We start from the raw sequence: 27037 nt of genomic DNA on the forward strand, positions 1-27037 counted from the left end.
GAAATTTCTCGCCGAGTCTCAAATTAAAAAAAAAAAAAAAAAAAAAAAGTGAACTTCTGTCTCGTTTTCGAAACTAGAATCAAGACGCGACGAGAAAGGCAACGCTTATATTGATGCTTATAAATGCTATTTCGAGGAATTTTAAACATGTAAGTACATCTTGAAATGAACGAATTTTATAAAATCAGTCTCATTACTTTCCGAACAAACCTTGTAAATTTACTTCTGTACATATTCTAAAATTGAAAAGTAAACAGGAAATAAAAGCTTGTGTAGAAATAACGAAAAAAAAAAGTATTTAAGAACAAATATTTAACATATAGTTTATTGAAGATGGAGTTACGAAACTCCGTACAGTATTGAGTGCATACTGTAAGGAGCAACGAAGTGAACATTAGAAAAGAGCTATGAAAAACAAGCGTTTTCAAGAGCTATGAAGCGTTTGAATGTGAGCGTAAAGAAGAACAAAGAAAATATGCTGGATGGAACGAGAAATTCAAAGAGGATATAATCAAAGTCTTACCTGTACTATCTAAAACCACATGTTGACAGAAGCTATTTGTTGAATCCATATTACAGCGATATAGAACTCCTGGTTCTTGTAATCTGTAATGACTAGGATACTGCGATTTACCTCGAGGAGCTCCGACTAAAAGCCTGTAAAGACACAAAGAGAATAATAATAATAATAATAATAATAATAATAATAATAATAATAATAATAATAATAATAATAATAACCACTGGATTTAATTTTAGAAAACCACATAAATATTGTGCAGCAGATAATGTGCCAAGATGGTGAAAGGCCGATGGAGTTCTCTTCCTCAATAATTGTACCTACTGAAAAATCTTTGTTTTTCGTCCCACCTTACGCCCTCTAGCCTAAGGGGACGGTAATGATGAGAAATGAATGCAATGGGGGAATGAATAAAGTGGGAGGAAACAGGAGAACTCCGAGAAAACCCATGGACACCATTACAAAGTCCACTTGGCGTGAGCTGGGATCGAATCAGGGACCCCACGCACCAGTGGTGAACGTTCTACCACTGAGCTACCGCGCACCCAATAACTACATTAAGAATTACCGAAAGTGTGTTACGGGACATGTTAGCTAACATATCTACTTATCGACGATTTCCGAATAACTAGTCGCTTATCCTTACCACAGTAAACGGTTATTTCAATTTTACTGACAGTATGGCGAATCACAAACCAACAGAATTTTTTAATGAGGTGTAAGTACGAAGACGAAATAAAGGATGCTATCATGTCACTCTTATTATTCTCTCTTAAATAGTATTAATAATAATAGCATTAATAATCAATGCTGAGATCTTTGACTCTGTGTATCATTCATTTCTTTAAATAACTTCTTTGCAGTGTCGGCTCATGAAGGAAGTCTCCACGGTAAAAATTAAAATGAAGACGAAAGCAAGAAAACTTATTACGTAATGTACACAAGTATTATTATATATATTACTTAAGTATATTAGGTAAGTTTTCCTCTTACTTTGTAGGTAAGCCTTCCGAAAGAAAAAAAAATTCCCCGCAGTTAGCCAACCACCTCCCTCGAGCTAAGATATATCAAATTACATGCTACAGTTGTACAGTGCACATCCTTTAGCAAATACTGTCCCAGTGCAGCCCCCTCACATTTTGATCTCCCCCCTCCCGCCAACAAAATTTTCTGGACGAAAGCCTGTCCTGGAACCGTTGCTAGTCATGAAAACTGCGCTGAATATTGGTAGTAGAATCGTGTACTCATTTTTCTTGGATTGTTCCATATCTGAATGAAGGATCCCTGAAATATGAAGTTTAAAAAAAAAAAAAAAAAAAAAACCGAAAAAGCAGTGGCAGATCTAGAAGGTAAAAACTGGTGGCCATCCAGAACCCAGACTATGATAGGTATATTATGAGTTTATCTAGGCTACCCTGGCCCCGGACTAGATCCGCCACTGCGAAAAAGATAGAGAAGTGGGCGTTTTAAAATATAGGAACGTAATGCGCAAATACAGGGTTCGATTACATAATTTCTTTGCACAGAAGATGTCTACATAAAATATTTGCTCTTCGTATTTATTGCATAATTGTTTAGTTGTGGCATCACATTTTCTGTGTATACTGAACAAACTAACAATGTCAATGAACGTGACGAAATGACAGTAATGTACTTTCAAGATAATTTGGAAAATCCGAGCGAGATTTCGTAAAAATCTAATCAGTCTGAGGTATTTCATTGGTTTTCCCCGGATTTTCATTCCATTGAGAACAGTATTAGATCTATTTGCTTTTTCCTTTGCATGTTCCTGAATGTGAAAATGAAAAATTATGTATCTTTCTACGTCTTATATTAACTAGCTAAAGAACTTGTTATTTGTTTGATAAGAGATAAAATCAATTGGAAATATTTCGAAAAACACATTCAATGTTCTAGTGAGCAGGGGTAAAAGTGCAGGGGAACGCGGGGGGAACGCCGTCCTCCCACTTCCAGAAAATATCTGTAGCGTCCTCCCATTTTCTAAAAAAAAAAAAAAATACAATGTGCAAAGATAGGCACAGGAGACGGAGTGACGTCATGCGTCCTCCTACCTTTCCAGATCCACTTTTACCCCTGCTCGTGAGACACAAAGCAAACTAATCGACTCGCGTTTTGAATCCATTGGAGTTTCAGTACACCCGCCACAGTCACCCTTAAATGAATTTTCAGAACATTGATCTCATTCTCGCACCAGAAAGCGGTAATAACCCTTATTATAAAAGCAAGACGTTTAAGTTCCTAATAATTCACGCACCTATTAGGAACTAAGGCGTTTTGCTATTCTTAACTATTAATCTGACTGTGAACTCACGCTTCTAATAGTTCAAAGTCAAGTTAATAGTTGTCTTTAGTTGCGCTGCCTCGACGGAAAAAGGTGTCAGTAGGAGTAGACAATTTGCAGACGACCCAAGGGCTCTTGGGAGCAAAATAATAATAATAATAATAATAATAATAATAATAATAATAATAATAATAATAATAATAATAATAATAATAATAATAATAATAATAATATACCCACAGGAAATCCAGGTAATAGTAAATCAGAGAATTTTTAAGCATTCATGTGTAAACATGATGCAGTGACGGGATTCATCTTAATTTCATAAAAAGGGACGAAATCATTATGCTCACCCAGATCTGAATTAGCTCATCTGGAGGTCCGGGGGTAGGAAAAATATGTGGCTCCTGCTGACTTAACCTAATACATTTCTGTGAAAGTACAGTAGGAAAGTTAAGACAATATGTTTCATATTTTTGGTCATATTTTATTTTATGAGGATGATTGTATCTTCATGATTCTTTTTAGATAGGCAGTTGAGATTTTGATCAGAGAGGAGGCCCTGTCTGCCTGGAGGGCCGGGGTTATAGTCCCCCTAAACCCCTCCCTTAAGCCGGCCCTGTAATCACCCTCCCCCAAAAAATGAGTTTTCCAGGTTAATTAAGATCTTTGCTACATCGCTTTGTCACTCCTCAAGTTGGTTGATAGAATTACCCATTTTATGAAAATCAGAAATTTGTTATCCCTGTCCGTGAAGTTAATATTTTCTCACAGTTTCCCTAAATACCTTCTCCAATTCTAGATCTAGCTATACCCCTTTTCTGCACACGAAAGCTATTGATATATCCCATTTCAGGTAACATTAGATAATTAAAAAAAAAAAAAAGTTAAAAACATTATGAAGGTTTTATCGGGACTCTCTCGCGTCCTTCCACATTCTCTCCCACTAATTCTTTCACAAGCATGCACTCTCATTAAATATCTTTCCTTAGCCTCGAGACGTACAAATGCAGATTTCAGATTTTTACACCTTGCTTCATCTTTTACGTGATTGTCCATTTATCTGGTTTTGTATAATTCCCCTGATAACCGATAGAACAGCGTTCCCCAACCTTTTTCAACTTGCGGCACACTACGGATGTTACTTGGATTCTCGCGGCACACTTATACATATTATTATTTGTAAATATAAAACACAGTAGTATTTTTTCTGCGATTATTGATCTCCTCCTCGCAGAGAAGAAAGCTCTATCACTTGTTTTTCCTCGTGGTAAATCATTATGCTTATTTTTCATTCTAATTTTAATATACAAAAAAATTGCAATGAAATATTGGACTCAGGTTTTTAAAAATACGCCTTCTTTTCAAAAACTGTATCCAACCTTTTACTAAGAAGGAAGATCACTAAATAACGAACGAACAAACAAATCTCTTTTACTTTTTAAACACAAATGTAGGTAATTTGTCGAGAGGATTGAATGATATTTTAAACTTTCAAGTTACGAAATAGTCTGCAACAATAAAGAAGCAATAATGGTCATAACAATTATAACAAATACTTTTTTCAACATTAGAAATGCAGAACAGTAACCCGGTATGAAACTTAAAATTGTAGATTCATAGTAGAGGTTCATAGTAATATGAAGTACAAATATACATTTTTCCCTGTGTTTTGCAATTTGATTGCTATAAAATTAATAATTTTGTTTCGATTCGTCGCGGCACACCAGCGGCCCATTCACGGCACACCAGTGTGCCGCGGCACACTGGTTGGGAAACGCTGCGATAGAACTTTCACTGAAATATATCCAGTATACTGTATATTCACTAATTCACTATAAGTTTAATATAACTATATATATATATATATACACAGGGCTTGAACATGATTTCATCCAGCAACAAGAGTGTACATAGGACATTTTTTGGAGGAGGGTATCTAAATTATTCGACTTGACACATAAGTTTACCGAACAAATATTTCATTATTATTATTATTATTATTATTATTATTATTATTATTATTATTATTATTATTATTATTATTATTACATCAGGAAGAACTATATGATATGATAATTTCTTTTCGAAATCTCTGATGTGTTATCTCTAGTCACTCCTTTCGCGATTCCATATTTGGAATTCACATGTGATGCATCTATTCATTGCATTTTCTATGTATATGTATTATTATTTACAAGGATTTAAAGTAAAATATTATATACAGGGTATTTGAAAACAACACCGACAACGTTTGGGAGGTGATTCCTGACATCAAAATAAGACGAAAATTACAGACCAACCTGGGTGCACAAATGATTCCTTTCGGAGCTATAGGCTGCCGAAAATATGAAAAAATGAACTTTAAAGGTTCATAGCTCCAAAACTATGGGGCCTACCTTAGTCGGGTCAAGACTACTTAGAAACTAATATCTGCTCTATCGAAAAATACATGTTTCAGAATCCTAAGGTACTCACGCAACAATTCTTGCACAGGCAGTTTGGTTACTGCGATATAATCTGAAGTACTCACTAACTACCTCTATAAAAAATATTGCGGAAGTACTGCAGGATTCCGAAGCATGTATTTTTGGATAGAGGACGTTACTTGGTAAAGTCTTGGCCCGACTACGGTATGCCCCATAGTTTTGGAGCTATGGATCTTTAAAGTACATTTTTTCACGTTTTCGGCAGCCTATAACTCCGAAGGGAAGCATTTGTGCACCCAGGTTGGTCTATACTTTTTGTCTTATCTTGGTGTCAGGATTCACCTCCCAAACGTTGTCGGTGTTGTTTTGAAACACCCTGTATATCGGGTGTTCTAAAAAATGGCGCAAATGGACCACAGAACACTATTCTACAGGCCAAAATAAAACCAAAATATTACCGGTATATAATGGTATGCCCTCTGGGGCCTCTTCGGCCGCTATGGGGAATCAAAATTTCACAATGAGGCAACGTCGCAGATTAACTTGGAGCCATTAGCAAGTACGGATACAAAAGCAGTTGAATCGTTTGCGTCACTAATAAGTAATGCTAGTCTCAATCAATATCGACTTCAGCTGCCTTCTGAAAATGGGCCACTCTGTATATTATATATATATATATATATATATATATATATATATATATATATATATATATATATATATATATATATATATATATATATATATATATATATATATATATATATACACCGACTTCAAGCAGCAGAAATGGAAATCTTTAAAAGTGAAAAATTTATTAAAATTCATGAAATGAAATAAAATCTCTAGTTTGAAGTCCCATGATTATGCTCCGAGGCTAAGAGAGATGATAATGATGATAATGAATTAAATGGTGGAATCATGAAGAGAGGAAACGGGAGAAACCCGAGAAAACCCACGCAGAAAGCGTATGTTCACGGATCGGACCAGGGACCCTACACATCAAGGGTGAGTGCTCTTCCACTAAACAGCGACAGTGTCACGTTTCTTAAACTCGGATGCGTAAAAAATCATCAATGTATAAACACCAGAATCTATTCTGAAAATATTGTATCTAACACCTTCTTAAACAAATTTACAAAATCAGAAAACTGTTTTAAAAAAAAACAGTCCGAAAAACATCTGATATAATTGCAAACATTGTCGTAGTTTAGATACATGCACTTGAAGATATAAAATACAGTAGGAACTTCTGATTTTCCTCTTAAAAAAAGTAAATAGCTGGTTAATTGAAACAGATACTGCATATATTTAAAGGCAAATATTCAAATTATCTAGACTACTGTGAAACAGGGGCGGATCCAGGACCGACTTCAGGGGGGGCGGTGGGTTGTCATAATGCTACTTTTAAGGGCTCCAAAACTCTGGGATGGATTTTATTTATATATATAAAACAAGAAAGTTTCCTCTTCTGGGGAAGGGGGGAGCGATCGCCTTCCTGGATCCGCCCCTGCTGTGAAACAAGTTTACACCACTTCTATTCCCGCTTGTTAGCAGGGGCTGATCCAGGGGACGATCGAGACGATCACCCTCCCTCCCATAAGAGGAAACTTTCTTACTTTATATATAAATAAAACGCACTCCAGAGTTTGGAACTCTTAAAAGTAGCTCTAAGTAGCAGTATTACAACCCCCCCAGAAGTCCTGGATCCGCCCCTACTTGTTAGCCCATAAACGAACAATTAGATACTTAGGCCAGATGTACACGTGTGTCTGGTAATGGGAGTAATAAATTACCCACTACTAAAACATAAAAACATTGTACCAATTTAAGAAATTTCGAGGGGTGAGGTCCGGACCTCCAAGACTACTCCTGTACTTTTTTTTTGGTTGGCAGGTGCACAGACTATTATATGTTAAATCAGCTCTTCTAGTATAGGCCTTCCCACTCAACACTATATCGCCTTCAAAGGAAATAGATTACAGGACTACTAAGCAAGATTCTAAATTTGATCTTCAATGCAATTATCATGTATGTCTTTAAATGTCCAATAAGATGTATAGAAGGATGGTGGTTGGAATGAGGATTTGCGTTCCTTTAAGCTTTAAGGTGATTATTAGTTGTGGACCTACAACTTAGCGTGGAAAGCGAACCCAGGTCTCCCACGCAGAAGGACCTTACGCTAGCCATGTAGCCAAGAGGATGATGTCTTTACAAATTATAATCAATATGACTGGCTTATTGTTATTTTTCTTACATCGCCCGTTATAACAGTGAAATCCGCAATTACAAGAATAGAAGCAGGACAGAGAAAAAGAAGGAACGTTCTGTAAATCTTGTGTGTTATTTTTTTAAATAACTTATCTAGCTAATTTTAACCAGTCATATAGGAGAAAGTTTTCCAAAAATCCCACAACTGGGTTACGAAATTGGTATTTACCTAGTTTCCGGCTTACGAATCCCGAAAGCACTGACCTTATTTTACACAGTTTTCCCAATAATGTGATAAATATGGAAAAGATACGGAGGGGCGATGTTCACTATTTTAACCATGACGACGACGATAATAATTCGCAAAAAAAAAGAAAAGAAAGAAAAAAGAAAGAAAGAAAAGAAAAGAAAAGAAAGAAAAAAGAAAGTAAAAGTTCAGCAGTTTGCATGACATCAACATACAGCTTAGACACTAACTTCGATTGAAGGAATAGTATAATATATAATCTTTGTTAATAATAAAATATGAAATGAAAAATAAAATGAAATCTTTAAGTTTTATGTTCCACGCCTATGCTAGCTAAGCTAAAGGAGATGGCGATGATGAGAAATAAATGCAACAGTGAATTGAATAAAGTGAGAGGAAGCGGGATAACTCCGAGAAAATCTACGCACACGGTGTTTGTCCACCATAAAGTCTACTTGGCGCGAGCTGCGATCGAACCAGGAACCCCACGCACCAGAGGTAAACACTGTACCATTGAGCCGCCGCGACCCCAGAAGAAATATTGTACACAAATTTTAATTAGATTTAATTTTTTAAGAAGCTCTTTTTTTAATTTCCGGCTCCGGAGAAGGTCAAAATGTCACAACATTATTGGCTGTTTTCTAACGCAACCAACATTACGTTTTGGTGTTGCGGGCTTACATAACAGCAGAGGATAGACATGGGTAGTGGAATGCTTATTCCTCTCATTTATCCAGGTTCTAAGTTAAGACCGTGCAACAACAGCTGCTTAGTGCATAGTATTATAATTCTAAACATGTAAATGAATAAGCCTGTCCAACTTTATCTTACATTACAATTAATAAAAATGAAGTCTTTCAGTTTAACGTTCCACAACTAAGCCCTTTAGGCTAAGGAAGATTATGATTAAAACAAGTGAACGATGGTGGAAGACTTGGTGGAATGAAAAGTGGGAGGAGACGGGAGTACTCCTAGAAAACCCACGGACTCGATGTTTTCCGCCACAAACTTATTTGGCCGGAGATCGAACCAAGAACCCCATGCACCATAAGCACTCTACCAATGAGCCACCGTCTCCTATATAATTAATAAAGATGATAGCTGTAATAATTAAAATAGTATAACGAATTAATCAATTGGACAGGGAAATGAATTGTTATATAAATACAGTAATAATAAGCATGAAAAGTAATTTATTTATGTATGGGCAAGAGAAAATTAAATTTTCAAAAGAATTTTTTTAATTAGTTTTTTTTTTTTAAAAATTAAATATTGTAAAATTGAATTTTGAACAGTATCTGGTTGACATTGATGTAAAAGAATCGGTGCGGATATGAGAAAATATAATTAGGCCTAGTTTCTCGTTATTAGAATATTCTGGACGTAGGCCTAGTTGAACTGGATTTGGGTTTGTGCTATTATGGAATACAAATATCTGAACAATGAAAGTGTGTCTACATATGTATACAACAGGTTGTGGTTTACCAGTACGCTACACTTGATCCCGATTGGTTGAGTTCGAAGTATGGCTTTTTATTTTCGAAAATATGACTCAAAATTTGACGGCCCCGAACTCGGGAACCGAAAGCCTGTACAACATAATATTTCACACGCATTTATAAAATGAAAATGAAATGAAATGTTTGAGTGTTACGTCCCACGGTTATGCCGGTTAGGCTAAAGGAGACGGTGATGATGAGAAATGAATGATATGTTGGAATGAGGAAAGTGGGAGGAAACTGAAGAACCCCAAGGAAACGCACGCACACGGTGTTTGTCCAGCACAAAGTTCACTTAGCGGGAGCAGGGTTTGAACCCGAGACCCCATGCACCAGAGGTTGAAAGCGCACGATATATATATGTGTCCGTGATTTTCAGGGAAAATTACGTGGCGTATGAAAAATCAGCTTGTTTGAAAATAATAAAGAAAGAGCAACAACTTAACTATAGTGCTCCACCCAAATACAAATGAGTTTCGTTTCACGGTGTGAAACTGCAGTTGACTTTCAAACTATGCGATTTCAATGCTGAATCTGGAAGCAACACATTTATGAATTCTAGTCGCAATAAAGGAATAAGATCAAAAATAGAATCTGTCCCTCGAACGCTGAATCCATATCAAGAAGCCATTACTTGCTATCTCGTACTGCTTTTGCTCTATGGAGGAAGATATTAATATTGAAACCGCATTAGAAAAACAAAGTCAGCGATAAAACCTATTCTTACCATACTGATTTTATAGTTTTAAAAATAATGCTTGTCTATCTATTATAGTTTCTTCTCAATGGAGATCAGTGGTAAAATCGGAAATCGATTCGATAAAAAAAAAAAAAAAACTCAACAGCGCGTACAGTTCTTGCTCTATAGAGATCAATACTGAAGTAATAAATTTCTACCACTTCCGGTTTTAGTAGTGACACGCACGTGAAGATGACATCCTAAGGAATTTGTTTCATATTTTTAGTCATCTTTTATTGTATGATGATGATGATTGTATCTTCACGATTCTTTTCAGATAACCAATTGAGATTTTGATCAGAGTGGAGACCCCTGTTCACCTGGAGGCCCAGGGCTATAGTTCCTCAAAACCCCTCTTAATCCGGCCCTGGCTTAGAGGTCTACACGGGCCTGAATATTTAGCCCGGACCCGAGTCCGAAATATGTTTTAACATTTAGGCCCGAGCTCGTGTGATAATCAAATAAGACCGAATTACAAGAACTTTGTAATTTACGTAAAATTGTGTTTTTATTTACAGTAACTAAAAGTTTAATTCTGCAGATGTGCTTTAAAAGTTCTCCAGACAGAACAGTCGAAACGTCCAATAAATATCGTTGTACAGTACTTTTACAAAGTTAGGCCCGAGAAATATGGTTGTATATTTAAAACTTTACGACCCAAGCCCGGCCCGGGACCGAAGTGATATATACTTTGTTGGCTCGAGTCCGGCCCGTGGCCCGAGTCTACCCTGCCTAGAGGTTACACCGTTCAACGTATGGAGACCAAATTTTAAACTTAGGTATTTATACTATTCTTCAAAGGATTTCTCGAACTTTCTTCTTACTCCCCAAAATAAGATGAGTTTACTGAAGGACAAAAATAAAAGGAATGCTATTTTCTCGGAAACAGCTCCCACAATTTTATTTATTTCTCATGAATCAATATTTCATTTACAACTCTTACTGTGTAAATTGTTTCTCTGGGGAAAATCAAGACGGGGTGAGATTTTCCCCAGAGGATTTTGTTGAAAAACTACTCAGAAAATTTGATTCATATTTCATAAATAAATGTTCCATTAAAAAGTCTACAATACGGTATAAATTTTTTCAACAAAAAATTCACGAGGGGTAGTTTACTCTTGAGGGTAAGATTTTTTCCTGGATGATATTCTAGAAACGACCCAGGGAATTTTATCTATAAATAAATGTTCCATTAAGAAGAATTTACAATATGATATAAATTATTTTGCATTAAAACTTTTTCACAAGAGGTAGTTTACTCTTACGGTGTTTTTTTTTTTTTTTTTTTTTTTCCTGGACAATTTTCTCAAAAATGACACGGGTAATTTTGTTCGTACTTTATAAATAAGCAATTCTCTAACCACTCTACAATATGACATGAAGAAAGTCTCATGAAAAAAAAAAAAATCCACAAAAGGTAGCTTGCTCTTCGAAGTACGCGTATTTTCCTACCTAGAATTTTGTGAAAGTGCCCATTGTAATTTTGTTCATATTTCGCATAAACCGGTTTCGTAAAAATAGCATAATATCATTCAATTTAAGAAGTGCGAGTGAGAAAGTTTACTGCGGTGACCCGTACCATTTGATTGTTCTATTGCGATCAACGTTGAGACCGAAATTGGTTAATTTCTACCACTTCCGGTTTGAATAGTGGATTGAAGAAGTAAATGAAATGTATTCTTGGGATGCTGAGTAGATTCCAAAAAATAACATGTCTTACAGTTTATGCTGTGATACCTGTTGACAGACGGACAAAGCCGTTCTATAAAGATTTCCTATACTTATGCATAGCGCAGTTAATGAAGTTCGGATTCTACGTTAAACAGTAGGTCCACGTCTCATATAGCTTCGCTGCTGAAAGGGACGTTTAACTCAAAATCAACATCAACTTATGCATAGAATAGTTTGGAAGTTAATATATGGTGGCTGAAGGAGATAAACTTAATCCGATGATGGAAAGTTATAAGAAATATAGGAACAGCAATAAATCTAAATTTTTAGGGTTACAGTGAACTAAGGGTTACTTGATCATTAATTTATTTCGAAATTTGCGTGAATTTGTAACTTCCTTCAAACCTGAACCTACAGCTTTATATGAATTCTAACCACTGGAGTTCAGATCCGTATCCAGTGGGTCTATGGGGGCCGCCCCCCCCCCCTAAATTTTTACTGGACCTTCTAAATTTTTCACGGTAGGCTTGCAAATGAACTATAAGATGGTTGGGTCGGGCTCCCCTAAATTCTACCGCCTCCCCTAAATTTTTGGGCTTGCTACCGGTCTGCTGGAGTTCCAATTAGGGATCGAACTCGGGACGCGCATGCACTTTTTAGACTATCTCATATATGATGGAGTTCCGTTTACTATTTCCCGGATATACATGATATGCTCAACCAACAGTAGTTGTGCAGAGAGCTCTTCATCTTGATAACTGGATTAATTTTAGAAGTTAGTCTAGGATACTTGCCACATCATTACTATTAATACGCGTAGATGGGAGGAAGTACACTTACACTTTCTCGATAACAAAGAATGAATAGATAAGGTATTGTGATAGTGCACAACAACAACAACAACAACAATAGAAAAACTTCAATGAACATTATCTCTAATTAACAGTAGTGGTAGGATTAATTATGTGTTCAGCAGAATGAACTTCAGGGGAGCAACGTTGATTATACAGGGTGGACCAGTTATTAATATACTAACACAGTCTGCAATACTACCAGATTAAGAATGTTGCAAACCAAACATAGTTTTATTGTTTTTAATTGCGCTACGTTAAAGTATTATATTTCAAATCTGCATATTAAACGAAAACTTACATTTCTTTAGTCAGTGTTACAAACTAAGGATTCTATATACAATATCACTAACCTCCAGAGCTTAGAGCCCTCTACAGTATTACCAATCAAAATTCCAATAAATCTTAACTCTACAACAGTAATAACGCAAGTGAGACGAACAGAGCAACATTCGTCTCCCTAAGATTAAAGGGCATAAACGCGTGACTTTAAACTAAATGATTTTATTTCATTTTCATTTACAAACCGAGCAATACATATCCAAAGTATTGCCTGAGTGCCGAATACTATGATTATCAGTAGTCAGGAACGGCGAACAACATAAGGATGCCTTCGAAATAAAAGCAAGAAATGAAGTATGGGATTTTTAAGGTATGATAAATATTAGAAAAATGGAAAACATTAATATATATATATATATATATATATATATATATATATATATATATATATATATATATATATATATATATATATATATATATATCCACATAGATTATGTTTAGATCTCCGCATTTCTAATGTGCGGGATATACAAATTTGTTCAGTTATTGAAAATTTTGATAGCATGTCAACTGTCAGTTACAGAAACCAGAAGAGGGAGACGGACATCATAAAAGTTTACCAGGGGCTTGCAAGCCTCTATTTTCTTTCCAGCCTTAGAAAAAAGTAGATGTAAACAAACCCACCTGACTACTAGTCGGTCGATGACCAGTGATTGGTTGTCGATCTCATGCACTAGTATCCTACCGCAATGTAATCCCTAGTAAAATAATAATTTCAAATAAAGATATCTGAATTTATCCTGCATTTTGTGATAAGAAACGCAAGATATATATAATATTTAACAACAGATGTAACTATTTCAACCATACCTGTACTTGGACATAAAGTATTTACTGCACATGCGTATGTGTTCGCGCTCCGACTCCTCTCATTTGAAATTATAGAATGCAGAGTTTCATGATGACGATAAGTGATAATAATCCATCTTCGTCTCGTATTATAAAACACAAAAGAAGACAATAGGAATACAGACAATCTGTTTATATAACGATTTAAGAAAATGCATATTTCCAAAATAACAGTAGTCAGTGTCAGTGCGTTAATTTTTTTACCAGCCACCTGTAGCCTTACACTTGGGAAATTATGCGACGACAGAAAGCTAGCAGACGATCTTGATGTTCACGTCTCTCGCTGCCGAAGCACGTAAGAGCCGCGGAGTAATACATTTCGCTTTGTTTACGTCTACTTTGTTCTAAGGCTGGAAAGACTTTATTCCCTGTTCGGCCTAAGCTCTAAACTGCGATAAACAAAGCTACGTGAAACCAAATCTCGTTGATTTGCTGTTGGCCTACCGACGTTTGTACTCCTCCGCAAAATAGTTCATATGATTTGATTATTACTTTCACTATGAAATTCCATATAAAACTGCTATATTATTATAAATGACAAAAATATAATACGGATTATCTAATAATACTGCAATCGAGTGTGGTTAATGAAACAACAGAAATAAACACTGAGTATGCGCAGTAATTATGGCGCCAATTCAACTTTGAAGGTGTGTTCTGCTTTTAAGTCTGAAAGATGGCTGACATGAATCCCGGCTCAGCGACTGTTATGGTGAAACATCAACAAGGTTTAAACCTTTACTCACTAAGCAACAATTGTTTACCAGCGAAATTCAAATATTTCTTTTTTAATCTTTCGGGTTTTTTTTATTTCTTTTCTGCTGCTGTTTTAAGTATCTGGACAACACGAGACAGTATTGTCAAAATGCACGTGTACAATTTGCTCCTCCCCGTGGGGAGAGGGACTGATACATTACTAGCCAATCGTAATTGTGACAAGCGGAAGGATACAAATATTTTGTTTATCGAAGTTTAGAGCTTACGCTGAACAGGGAGTAGTTACACTTCTGTCCTTAGGATACGCATGAGGGATTCGGCGTGACAAGCATATTGGCATTTGAAGGCGGCGCTCCAAGTTCCCTTTAAATGCTGCTAGCAAATGAGAGGCCACGGCATTGCCACGTTTATTTTGTACACACCCACTCTATCCTCTGTCACCTGATCGCGCTGTAGTTCGTCTGCTTAGCCATAGCTACACCCCTTAGCACTCGGCAACGTCGCGTCAGAGCTTGCGTTTTATTCGTTTAGCTGAAATGCCAAGATGTTTGTCACAGGCTTTAATTTAGACTTAAATGGCATCGGAGGTGTCACTATTTATCTTGGCATCCCCGAAAACTATGTATTGGACACTAATATCGGTCGTTTTCGATTAATATGTCACACCTTCATTTCTTTTATTTCTTTGCCGAAAGTGTGCCAAAAATTTAAGTTAGGCCAGGGTTTACCATCTACTAAAAATCATCAAAATCAGTGCAGCGATTTACGTAGAAGGTCGGAAAAAGTAGACCTTTCATTTCTGGTTTTGATATTGGATCGCGGGTCATAGTTTGGAAATTTCACGCAGTCTCATACGTGAAAGAGATTTTTATTTAATTTTATTTATTTATTTATTTATTTATTTATTTATTGTTCTATATGTTTTCTTCCTCACTGGTGCTGGCCCCAATGCTTATAGTTCGGAGTGTAACATGCGCCATTTTCGCTTTATAATTAATCTTCTTAGGGCATGTGGTATATGAATAAATATTTTATCAGCGTGGCAACAAGCAGGATGTGATATCACGCTATTTTAATCTTCATTTTGCCGAGCTACTCATATGCTTGTGACAGATTCTATCGCATAAATATCCTGTTTATTTATAAATCCTAATTAGGTAAATTTGTTTTCCTTTTCAATTTACAACCAATAATTAGCCTATATATGTCTCTCTCTCTCCTATACAATGATGAAATACTACTTTATTACTTAATACGGTATTTTAAACACGAGTAGTTGTTGAAGCAAGCGTCAGCGAAGCTTCTACTATCCGACTCTATTGGCATTTGTGTGTGTGTCCAACTCCCCTTAAACTTATCTGATTTTTATGTAACTTCATATATGCTTTCCTTTCACTTGTAACAATAACCCTATTGTTTAAGCTTGCAATCCATCAAGTACAACGGGGATAAAATGGAGCAAAATCCATTTCATGTTGCAAATTTATACAAATACACCCAAGACAATTTTCCTATATAAGTCACTTAGAAAAATTTTGATTATGACAAATCGTATATTATTCTTCATGATATTGGGAATATCCTTACAGCTTTGCATTAAAATCTGTCAATAATGAAAGAGTGAATTCACCCCAACCCCTTCATTTAATATTATTTACCCCATGATAACTTTCGCTAAAAGTATTCGATTTTGGGGTAACATGTCATACATTTTCTTTCAGACTTCCCAATCATCCCCTCTGTACGGAATTAAACTCAGCAAAGAAAGTACATTTACCTCTCCCTTATGAGGGAGTGCATTTACCCCTCCTAGCTCCCCTCCTCCGATTAACTTTATAGTTCCACGGTAAATTCATTCATTCCACGATAAATTCTAAACTTCATTCACTTTTTATACAATGTAATTTACATTTTATTTCACTCTTTCTTCATAATCCCGAGTATTTGGGATTAAATTCAGTCAAAAATTAGTGGTGAACTTAGCTCCAGTGTAGTATTGATTACTGCTACCCCTTTAACAGATTTTTTAAAAGTATAATTCATATCTTTAGTAAAAAAAAAAAAAAAAAAAAAAATCATGGAATATGACGTCTACTTTTTGAGACTTCACAATCACTCTCACTAATTAGATTTAATACAAATAGAGGACTATAGAGTGAACTCCCCTCCCCCTAGTTTAAAAAAAAAAATTCAGTGATAACTTTCCTATATATTATTCGATTTTAACAGTATATATGAGGTGTATGTGTTTATTGAGATTTTCACATAATTCACACGTCCGCAATTGGAATTAATCAAATATCAGGATTTACTTAACCGTCCCCTTCCAATGATTTAAATAAAAGCTCTGTGATATGTTTCGTAAATAAAATTTTAAAAATACACATTTGTCGAATACTTTTTCTTTTTTTTTTAATAGAATTTCCAAGTTATCATTTGCTTTTAATTGAAATGGGCCAATAATGAGGGAGTGCATTTTACCCAATTTTACATAATATACCTTAGTTTCTTGAATATTTATTAAAACATTTATTTTTTTATAGAACATTGTGTGTGTTTCGTCGTAGATAAAGACTTATTCCTACCGTTTGTAGGTTGAAATTAGTGAGAGGAAGGATTGCTCGCTTCAATAAGACATGGAATCACAAGTATTAGTTGAACGGATTATCTAACTATTTAGGAAATCTAAAGATATAATGTTCAATGGATATCCATACGTGTCCGTTTATCGTGCATAAAAACAACCACGTCTTTCGACAGTCTTGTAGCGTGGACATGATATGAACGTATTGTGTGAACTGTAGTTAATAGGAAAATCTAAATCTCATACATTTTCCTTAGTACTGTGATGTAATATTTAAGATGTAACGAAAACAACACTATATTAAATTCTTAAATTTATTTTACCAAATTAAATCAGAGTTAGCATATTTTTCTCATTTCTGTGTGAAATGATAAGCTTCTGACTGGAGATTTCAGCTCGCGCCAAGTGAACTTTGTGGTGGACAAATACCGTGTGCGTAGGTTTTCTCGGGTTCTCCTGTTTCCTCCCACTTTATTCATTCCACAACCAACATAACCGTGGGATGTAAACTGAAAGATGTCATGTCATGGTTTTGATTGGATGCACCAAACATTTCCAATTGTCCCTTTCTCATTCTAAGAATTGCAAACTCAATTGTCCTATTTGGGCTATAACTAGTCTCAAGGGTATTGGAGCAAATGCATTTCCAAAGACTAATGCCACCGAGGTATACAATGTTAGCTGCGAATACAAATAAACTGTAAAATACCTGAAACGTTTTCGGTGGGGCATAGAATCCCATTATCAGTTGTCTGTTTACATAAATACAGGTTCAAAAAATAATCAAAAATGTAAGGTGAAAGGGATCTACAACAATGGTGTCGTTTGGGACTTCAGGCTGGATCCTCCCCCAATTTTAAGTTATATATATATATATATATATATATATATATATATATATATATATATATATATATATATATATATATAATGCACCATTTATGTTGATACGTCCTTGTAACTTTGAAAGTAAAAGATACAAAACGCTAAAAATGTGCCACCATGCAAATATCAAGAGACCGACATTACTTGACACTCTGCAATACAACCAGATTAACACTGTTGCCAACTCAACATAAATCTGTATTTTTTCACATAACATTGGAACAGGTTATCACAAATTTCAAAGGTAAATGTAAAACAAAAACTTACAATACCACACTTACTCTGCCGTGTTGCTAATTAAGGATGTTATAATACTGTACCACAAACAGTACAAAAACAACCAAATTTTGGATGGTTTTGCAACAGTAATAATGCAAGTGTCACGGACAAGATAATGTACGATTTAAAGTACTTTAGAGTCTAATACTATGGTCATAACATGAAGTATTTCGAACAAATACATAAGAAGTTACAAAGAATTGAAAATTTGACTTTTTTCAAAGAACTTTATTTTGAAAAAGTGGTAATATAAGTATCACATCTAATTCTCGTACATACTTTTCAATAAACATAAATATAAATAATGGTGTTTATAGAAATTTGATATCTCAAAGCATTCCGGAGATATTTGAAAAATGTTAAATTTGATACGTTCCTTAAAACGGCGTATTAGCGGGAACTTATTAAAAAAAAATATTTATTTACCTTGCTTCTATCCTTTTGGTAAGTGGAATTACTACAAGTTATTGGAATTACATTATTTTAAGCAGTTGCTAAATTTCCCAGTATTTATCAGAACTCCAAAATTGTTCGAGGTATTGAATTGCTCTAAACAAAACATTATGATTTTCATATCTACTGAAAACTATCTGTCGTAGGCAGTAGCGTATTTAAGGAGAGGCTTTCGGGCTTAAGCCGCTTGAAATTTTATTTACTATATTAAAGTAAGTGAAATATCTTGCAGAATTTTCAATTTCCAGGGCTAGACTTAGCGAAGCCTCCCGGATACAAAATCATAAATACGCCACTGATCGTAGGATCTGAACCACGTGAGCTTCCACCAGAAATCGAACCCGGATCTCCTATGCTAGTGGTGCGTACGCTAACTGCTTAGCCAAGAGGGAGCTCATTGAAGCTTCAGGTTTCTTAGACCAAAAAATTAAGTTATTTTTGGCTGATAGGAAAGTGTGCATTTATTGAGGTCATCGTCGTCAGTAGACAGGAAGATTACATTCCTTTATGTGACTAACTGCTTGTCGCCTGAGGACGAGATGCGTTCAGTTATAGTGCGTATGTCAAATCTCCTATTTTCATTCTGCGAAATGGAATTTCCTTGTACGGTACTTAAAACAAAACAACTGTTAAAATCTGTAGCGTGTGTTATAGCAGAAACAATCTATTTTATTCCTTGTTCCTTCGCACCGGCATTGTGTTACTGTAATAATTCTGTTCACTACATAGACACTGAATATAAATGAATTTCGACTGAAGTGACAAGAGCGACTGCGATTGAGCAGGACTTTGAGCCAAGTTGCCACGTATTGAACATTTATGAATGGCTATGTCGTTAAACTTCGTCAAATTTTGACTGGACTTAATTGTTTAAAAGATCTTATGACAGGCTAAACGTGTCTTTACAGCATTTAAGAGATATATCTCATGAGAAATGTTGTAATACATTTTATTTAAAAAAAAAAAAAAAAAAAAAAAAACGGAGAAGAAAAGAAAGATAACTGTTTTTGCTAGTTAATGTCAATTGAATGAACAAGTAGGAGGAGAATGGGAGATACTCATTTGAATTGGGATTAAATCAAGAATAATTCTCATCAAAGATGAGCAGTTTATCACCACGCTATTATATCTCCTTGTTATTTTGGAGCTGATTTTTTTTTTTTTTAATAAAACGAACCACTTAGTTTAACGTCCCAAGATTATGTCCTTTAGGCTAAGGGAGAGGTAATTAAGGCAAATGAATGATGATGAAAGAATTAGTGGAATGACAATGTAGGAGGAAACGGGAGTACTCGGAGAAAATCCACGGACACGATGTTGTCCATTTCAAATTTACTTGGCCGAGAATCAAACCAGGAATCCCACGCATCAGAGATAAGCGATCTACCAGTGAGCCACCGTGTCCCTCACTTTGGAAGAAAGACTTACGATGCATCCCTTTATGACCAAATGGCTAATGTGTGTGTTTTCTATGCGTATGGTTTCAGATTAAATTCCCGGTCGGAGGACCAAAAATCAAAATGTAAGGAATCTACACTGGGACATTGTTTTCTAAAGGATGTGTTTCGCACAAGGATAGCAGCTAATCAAGTTAATTTATCTTAGCTCCGGAGGAAGGCGGTTGCACCTGGGGAAGAATGCCTGAAAAAAATAATTGTGGTGGTGAGGAGAGAGAAAGAAAGAAAGAAAGAAAGAAAGAAAGAGAGAGAGAGAGACGCAACAACTAATGTTAATAAATACTGTTAGATTGTACCAAAAAAAGGCAAAAAAAAAAAAGTTTTAACTTTGTTATACTTTTTATTTATTTGAAGAAAAATAGACATGCCTTGTATGTCTTATGTTCATTCATAAGAGACAAAGTGATTTAACAGTTCCATTGACCTAACAGCACTCGCAAGAGATCTGACTGTCGAAAGAATATAGACTCCCATGGTAAAATTAGTATTATAATGACAAATGTGAAAAGCCAATCAAATTATGGTGATTTTAGAACAGTAATTCTGTGCACCCTCCCCTTTAAAAAAAAATGATAATTTCACTGAAAAATTAAATTAGATTACGGTGTAATAGATCGAACAGCCGTAAAAGAAAATACTTAAAGACTTTCAAATGTATTTGTCGCAAAGCATTAACTTCTAAGGCTATCCATTCGAAGTGAGTATAGTGTGAGTAGCAACGTATATAAGTGTTCTTATCATGCCTTGAGTACTTAGAAGATGACACGATTAACAGTAAGAACCATAAAGGTTTGTCAGTTTTTTTTTTTTTTTTTTTTTTTTTGTTAAGTTCTTATTGATACAAGAAGTAGTCACTTTAGAAATGAGAATAAGACAAATAATACTGAAGAAGATAACTTTCATTTATATATTAGCAAGAATCTACAGTTTAAAAATAGTAAAAAAAAAAAAATACAATTTAACCATATAGCAGACCTAAAATCTTCGAAAAATGAGTGCGAATATTGGAGAGCATAATTTGATTAGCTGGAATTTACTTCCTCCAAACTTCCACCTGCTATAAGCACTGTGTGGTCACTTCGAACTCGTTTCGCTGTGACAGTATATTTTCATCTCTCCTCCCTTCCTCCATCCTTACTACTCCAGATGAACAGACTAAAGAGCAAATCGAGTTACTTGACGTCATCAAAAGCAGTGGTGATAGGCAGAGAAGAATATCGTTGGTGGAATCGATTGTTTTGCAGGTACACTACTTATGGATTCATGACTAGCAGTGGAGGTGCTACAGGGGGACGAGAAGGGGCGACCGTCGCCCCAATATTTTTTATCGCCCCATTTTCGCCCCCCCCATATTTTCTATGTACAATCGGTGAATAATTATAATATGTACAACCGATAATAATAATATTCAAAGCAAAACAACTGTGCTTGCCTCGCCTCCCCCAAATTTTTCTTCTCTTCCCTCTTGTCCCCCTAATATTACAAACCTAGCGCCGCTACTGATGACTAGTCGTACACTGATAACATTTCTCTACAACTTTTTCCTACCTCGCCTTCTCAATCCCTTTGCTCTTACTATTTCTCTTGTCGCTGATCCTAGAGCAAAGGGATGACGTGACTAATCACCTAATGACAGTTATAGACTAAAAATCTTGATAAAAATTCACTCCCTACCGGAAATAAACTCGCGATTTGCCTCACCTAAGGTAAATGAGGTAACCATTTGCTACTTGGAAGTCATGGTAGATTCGAATGGCTGAGACAAGTCCTGTTCTTTGGTATAATACTTTCGGTATTTTCACTGAATCTTACAGAAACCTTAAGTGCTATCATGAAATCGAATGATTACCAACTTTGATTCCTGGTGGAAACAGAATTTTCAATGTAGTCCAAGGCAGGCCCGTATTTATATAGTCTACGCCCCTGTGCTCTAAATTATTTGCGCGCCCCCACTCCGGAAACGACCAATATTAGAGCTGAATTCATAGTTTTTGGTATCGCTAAGATAAACAGTAACAGTTTTAATCTAATTCATCTTGAAGATCATAGTTCACTCTCCAGAGAGGGAGCGAGATTTAAAAAGTAGTCGAAAACGACATATATTAGTGTTAAATTCATGCTTTTCGAGGTAGCTGAGTTTAACGGTATCAGTTTTCATTATGTTCAAGTTCGTCTTGGGGTAGGGGTGGGAGAGGATGACTTTAAAAAAAAAATATCAGATAAGCTGGCGAATTAGTAACTGCTGCAATTAGAGCGAATTAAACACATTAACATATTTTCTTGTGCTTGCGCGGGACTCTGCGGGTTGCTAGTTTTAAATATTACTTTATTGTGAATCTTTAAAAAAATCCAAAATTTTGCCGCCCCCTAAATTCTGCCGCCCTGTGCTCGATCACAGAATAGCACTTACCTAAATACGGGCCTGATCCAAGGGCTCGAGGCAAGTCAGGAAGTTACTTCGATCTATTCAACAAGAAATAATACAAAGGGAGGTCAAACTACACATTATCAAACTAAAAGCCGGGAAAAACGCTCTTCGTGAGTTCGAACCCCAAGGAGTTTGGTCGTATTACTAGTCGCAAGAAATCTTAACAGTGGAAGTCATTCAACTTCTCTCTGAATGGGGGTCTGGACTTCACGTTGACTGAAGTCCACATTACTATTATTTTCCTCGCACGGAAGAATCGTTACAACATTTTTTTTTTTAAACTAAAGAAGAAATGGGAAAATACAATTTCTTTAATGTATGAAAGTTGCAATGCCTTCTACTGTTCACAATCTAACCTGACAACAGGTATTGATTATTGCACTAATGAATGTTGGCTCTTTCCTACAAGTGGGGAATGGACTACAAACTAGTTATGGCAACGAAAAAAATTTATTTATCTGAATACCACTCATTCAAGCTTTGGAACTTCTTGTATAAATTAAAAGACGAATACTGACCAAAGCATATATTAACTAATAAATAATACCGTTACCGTTTCGGCAAATTAACTTTGCCTTCATCAGACACCTGATGAAGGCAAAGTTAATTTGCCGAAACTGTAACGCTATTATTTATTAGTTAATATATGCTTTGGTCAGAATTTGTCTTTTAAGTTATTTATATTTTAGCGGCTTGGGGGAACACAATGATATGTCACATTTTCTAACTTTTGAGTAAGTTGGAAAAGATCGTTCAATATTAGCATGCAATGACACACACAAAAGAAGCTTACCCTGTCATCTGCAAGTACATTTCCGAACTACCTACATACTGTTCTGTGGTTCGATCCCAATCAGTGACGTCCGAAGAAAATTTTCTAGGGGACCATCTCCATGGTTGCTACATTACGTCTGTTATTTTTGGTATTTAATATATTACATATATATTTTCGTGAGCTGGGAATCCGGGCCCCTTTCTTCCTCCCCCTGCGGGCATCCATGATCCCAGCACATCCCACGTAATAACTTAATTTAATCGGAAATGGACCTTATCATTGTGTTCCCCCGAGCCGCTTATTTGTCGAGCGTACCACGGAGAATGAACTATACATTTAAAGTTATCAACTTCTTTAGCCACAAAGTATTTTTTCCAGAGTCCATGTGTCAAGGAATAACTTGATCTTAATTCAATTTAGCGTTCTTTGTTTTGAGTTTCCAAAGCAACCGTTATTGCTTAAAAAAAAAAAAAAATGTTCCTATAAGGGGAAAAAAGGAAAGAAATGTATAATTTCTAGTTTACATTCCACGGTTATTCCTTGTAGGTTAAAAGAGATGTATGATTAGTGAAAGTGAATGATTATGAAAATTTGAGAAATGATAATGTGGAAGGAAACGCCAACTTATTGTTTGCCTTATTACAAACTTATTGTTTGGTATAATCTAACCAGGAACCCATCACACCAGAGATGAGGCTCAAAGAAAAAATAAAATACATGTATAGACGATGCGCTAAGACTAAAGAAATCATCTCTCTCAGACACACAATTATTTATTTCAAGTTTTGCAGAGTCACTTTTGTTCATTCTGTACAGAGAGAACAGTTACATACAAGGTCTTGGGAATATCTCTCTCTGTGTGTCTGTCTCCCCCCCCCCCCCCGAGAAATCTCTCATTTTTCTTTTCCTCCACCGCCCAAAAGAAAACAAACTAAAAGTGACCGAAAAGCTTCAAACAAATTTTTTTGAAGATGATTCAATTGGTTTGTCTAATTGGAGTTACACGCTCTTCTTCAACGAATCTACGAGACGAAAGTTTAATGTGAGATTCAAACCACCGTATATTGAGACCTGAATTCGATTTCCGTTTCAGATCCCATCTAAAGCTGTAGGTGCACGTCTCACATAGCCTCGATGCTGAAAAGGGGCGTTAAACTTCAAAATCATTCAAGCAAACCATGTATACTATGTCTCACCAAGAATTGCTTCCAGGCAAGCATACAGAAGGTATATATTCACTCACTACATTTAGATACATCGTAGACCAGGACGAAAATAACATACCTTTGGAGACAAGATATTTAACAAATGAAATAAAATGTTTAGTTTATCTGTTCCATGACGCACTAGTTTGCACTGTAAGGTGACAATCAAGCGAAAGATGGAATGAAAAAATGGGAACTCTGAATGGAAACCCATGAACGCAATGTTATCAATATATAGTCAAATTGTTTGGGATCAAATCAGGGACCCTTTACACCAAGCGAACACTCCAGCATGATTCCCCATGACCCCAAGAAGAAACAGATCGGAGTACTTGTAGCAAAAATACACGGACGAAAGGCTTGCGAGTTATCCCTTTTCTGTCCGCTGGTCTAGTGGCTAGTGCTCTCTCTTTTGTTGAACGGAGTCCCGGATTCCATTTGTGGTGGGAAAACCTTATAATTTAAACTTATTGCGGTGGTTCGAATTCCACCTTGCACATCTTATACAGATGAAATGGGATGGTAAACATAAACAAACAAACAAACCGATCTACCCGTCACTCATCAGTTGATATTCGAACTTGGTACTGAAGAAAAAAGTGTTCAATATAACAGCGAACACAACGAATATGAAAACAACAAATACAGTTTTTTAAAAATTGGATTTGTTTATTAACAAGTTGCGCAAACACTACCGGTAAAAGAACTCATTTCATACTAAAGAGTACTAGCAAAGAAATTTGGGCTGGATTTTTTTTTTGGGGGGGGGATTAACCTGCTAAAGCCCATTACTTATAATATCCAGGTGCTATTTACCCTGTGTGACTGGGGATTAAAAACATGGAAATATTTCCAGTCATAACCAACCGCTAGATTCGAACCCAGGGCACTCTGTTTAGTCAACAAGAATGTCAATACTGTTCAATTACGTCTGCAGAATGATTAGATTTCTAAAGAAAGCTGTCAAATAATAAATAAAACTCTAATGCTAGTTACACAAAAAAGTTCCGATTTTGTTTTCATATACTTACCATAAATTATCTTTCGACCTCTGAAATGCAACAGTATATCCAAAGTAGCTGTCAACTTGTTGTTTGGGGTCCTGGAACACTTTAGCATGTTTGGTATCTAGATTAAAAGCACCGATAGGAGCACTCGCGTACACCACAATACTAACAACACACAATGATAACATAGTAATCAAAACGCCTTATTATTCTCCACAGGCACAGCACGAAACAACAACCCTTTCACACTCCCACTCTGCTAACCGTGACAGGAACTTAACAACAAGCCTGTCAACTGCTCATACTATGATTTCAGAGTAAACCGCCGATCACAAGTTTCCTGTCCTAAGAGCATCGAAGGAAATGACGTCGTCGATTGCGATACGAGAAACACCAAAGGCAAATGCATGTGCGATGGGATGGGAAGAAAGTGTGAGACGTTTCCGAGACGGTATGACTACAACCAATCTAATTCCAAGGAATAGTTATCTACGAAAAAAAAAGAAAAGAAAAAAGAAAGAAAAAAAAAGAGGGCAGAAAATAGCTCTGGGATTAATGTGTGTGACCACAACCATAGATTATTAGGATAACTTTGAAATTTTATCGGAAGTATCAGGAAGTTTGTGGGGAAACAAAATAAATTTGCAGTCTTTACGTTATGGTTTGCATGTTAACAAATACCTGCTTTGAGCCGTAAGGTTAATAGGAAACAAATTATCCTATCTTACGCAATGTTTTTTTTTTTTCTGCGTCACCTGTAATTAGCAAACAATTGTAAATGAACCGCATTTCACGAACACCTTAAGCGAACTATTCTAATTTTCATAACATTAGCAAATAAGCACTTTACGTTCAACATACTCGATGTGTCTTGATTAATTTTTAAAATTACAACGTTGGAATATTTAACAGTCTTCCTTTTTTGTTTTCTTGTAAACGTTAGCGTTGTCGACGAAACCACAAATTCCGGTTAGCGTACGCGCCTTTGGCGTGGGAGACCCGGCTTCGATTCCCGGCGGGAGCTCATGTGGTTCGGATTCCACGTTAATCAGTAGGTCCACGTCTTATATAGCCTCGCTGCTGAACGGGACGTTAAAATCAACTTAAGTGAAAACAAAAATTTCTCGTCTCGTCTCGTCTATAATAGGCCTATAATAAATAGAATAGTACCATGTGAAAATAATGTGTCCCCTCCCCCGGAACATTTTTCTGAAAGAAATACTGCCCCGGCCTGGATCGGTCCTTCATTCAAAGCTGCGATTCTTGAGTTCAAGGCTTGATTCAGCCATAGGTAGATCCAGAGGGGGAAACGAAGGAACCTTTTCCCCCCCTCCCCATCTGCATAGGCTGTAAATGCCGGTGAGAGAGAAAAATAAGAATCTTTAAATGTACTGTCCGCTTAACACCTGCAGTCCGTCTTGGATCTGCCCCTGAACTTGACCAATAGTGAAGTAGGGGTATTCCTTTCTGGATTATACTGTGTATATGTTATATATAGTACATTTATGTTATATATAGCACATTTATGTAAATATATCCAATACATAGTTGAGAAAGATTTTGATCTCTAATCATTGGTACCGG

General features: G+C 35.9%; 1 protein-coding gene across 2 annotated transcripts in view; it reads right to left on the reverse strand.

The window, feature by feature from the left end:
* Positions 1–25894, reverse strand: part of LOC145675772 (integrin alpha-9-like) — a 90742-nt gene extending 64848 nt beyond the window's left edge. The window contains exons 1-2 of one of the 2 annotated variants that reach the window (XM_081746463.1): positions 25478–25893; positions 524–657 (exon numbers count right to left, since the gene is read on the reverse strand). In XM_081746463.1, coding sequence (XP_081602589.1) covers positions 524–657; positions 25478–25641 — 298 coding nt within the window. In that variant the 5' untranslated portion in view covers positions 25642–25893. Of the gene's footprint in view, positions 1–523; positions 658–25477 lie in introns of both variants that reach the window. The other variant, XM_081746455.1, reaches the window with a different exon arrangement.
* Between the last annotated feature and the right edge of the window lie 1143 nt (positions 25895–27037).

Source organism: Thermobia domestica, chromosome 2, assembly GCF_964235325.1.
Source record: "Thermobia domestica chromosome 2, izTheDome1.hap1.1, whole genome shotgun sequence".
NCBI lineage: Eukaryota > Metazoa > Arthropoda > Insecta > Zygentoma > Lepismatidae > Thermobia > Thermobia domestica.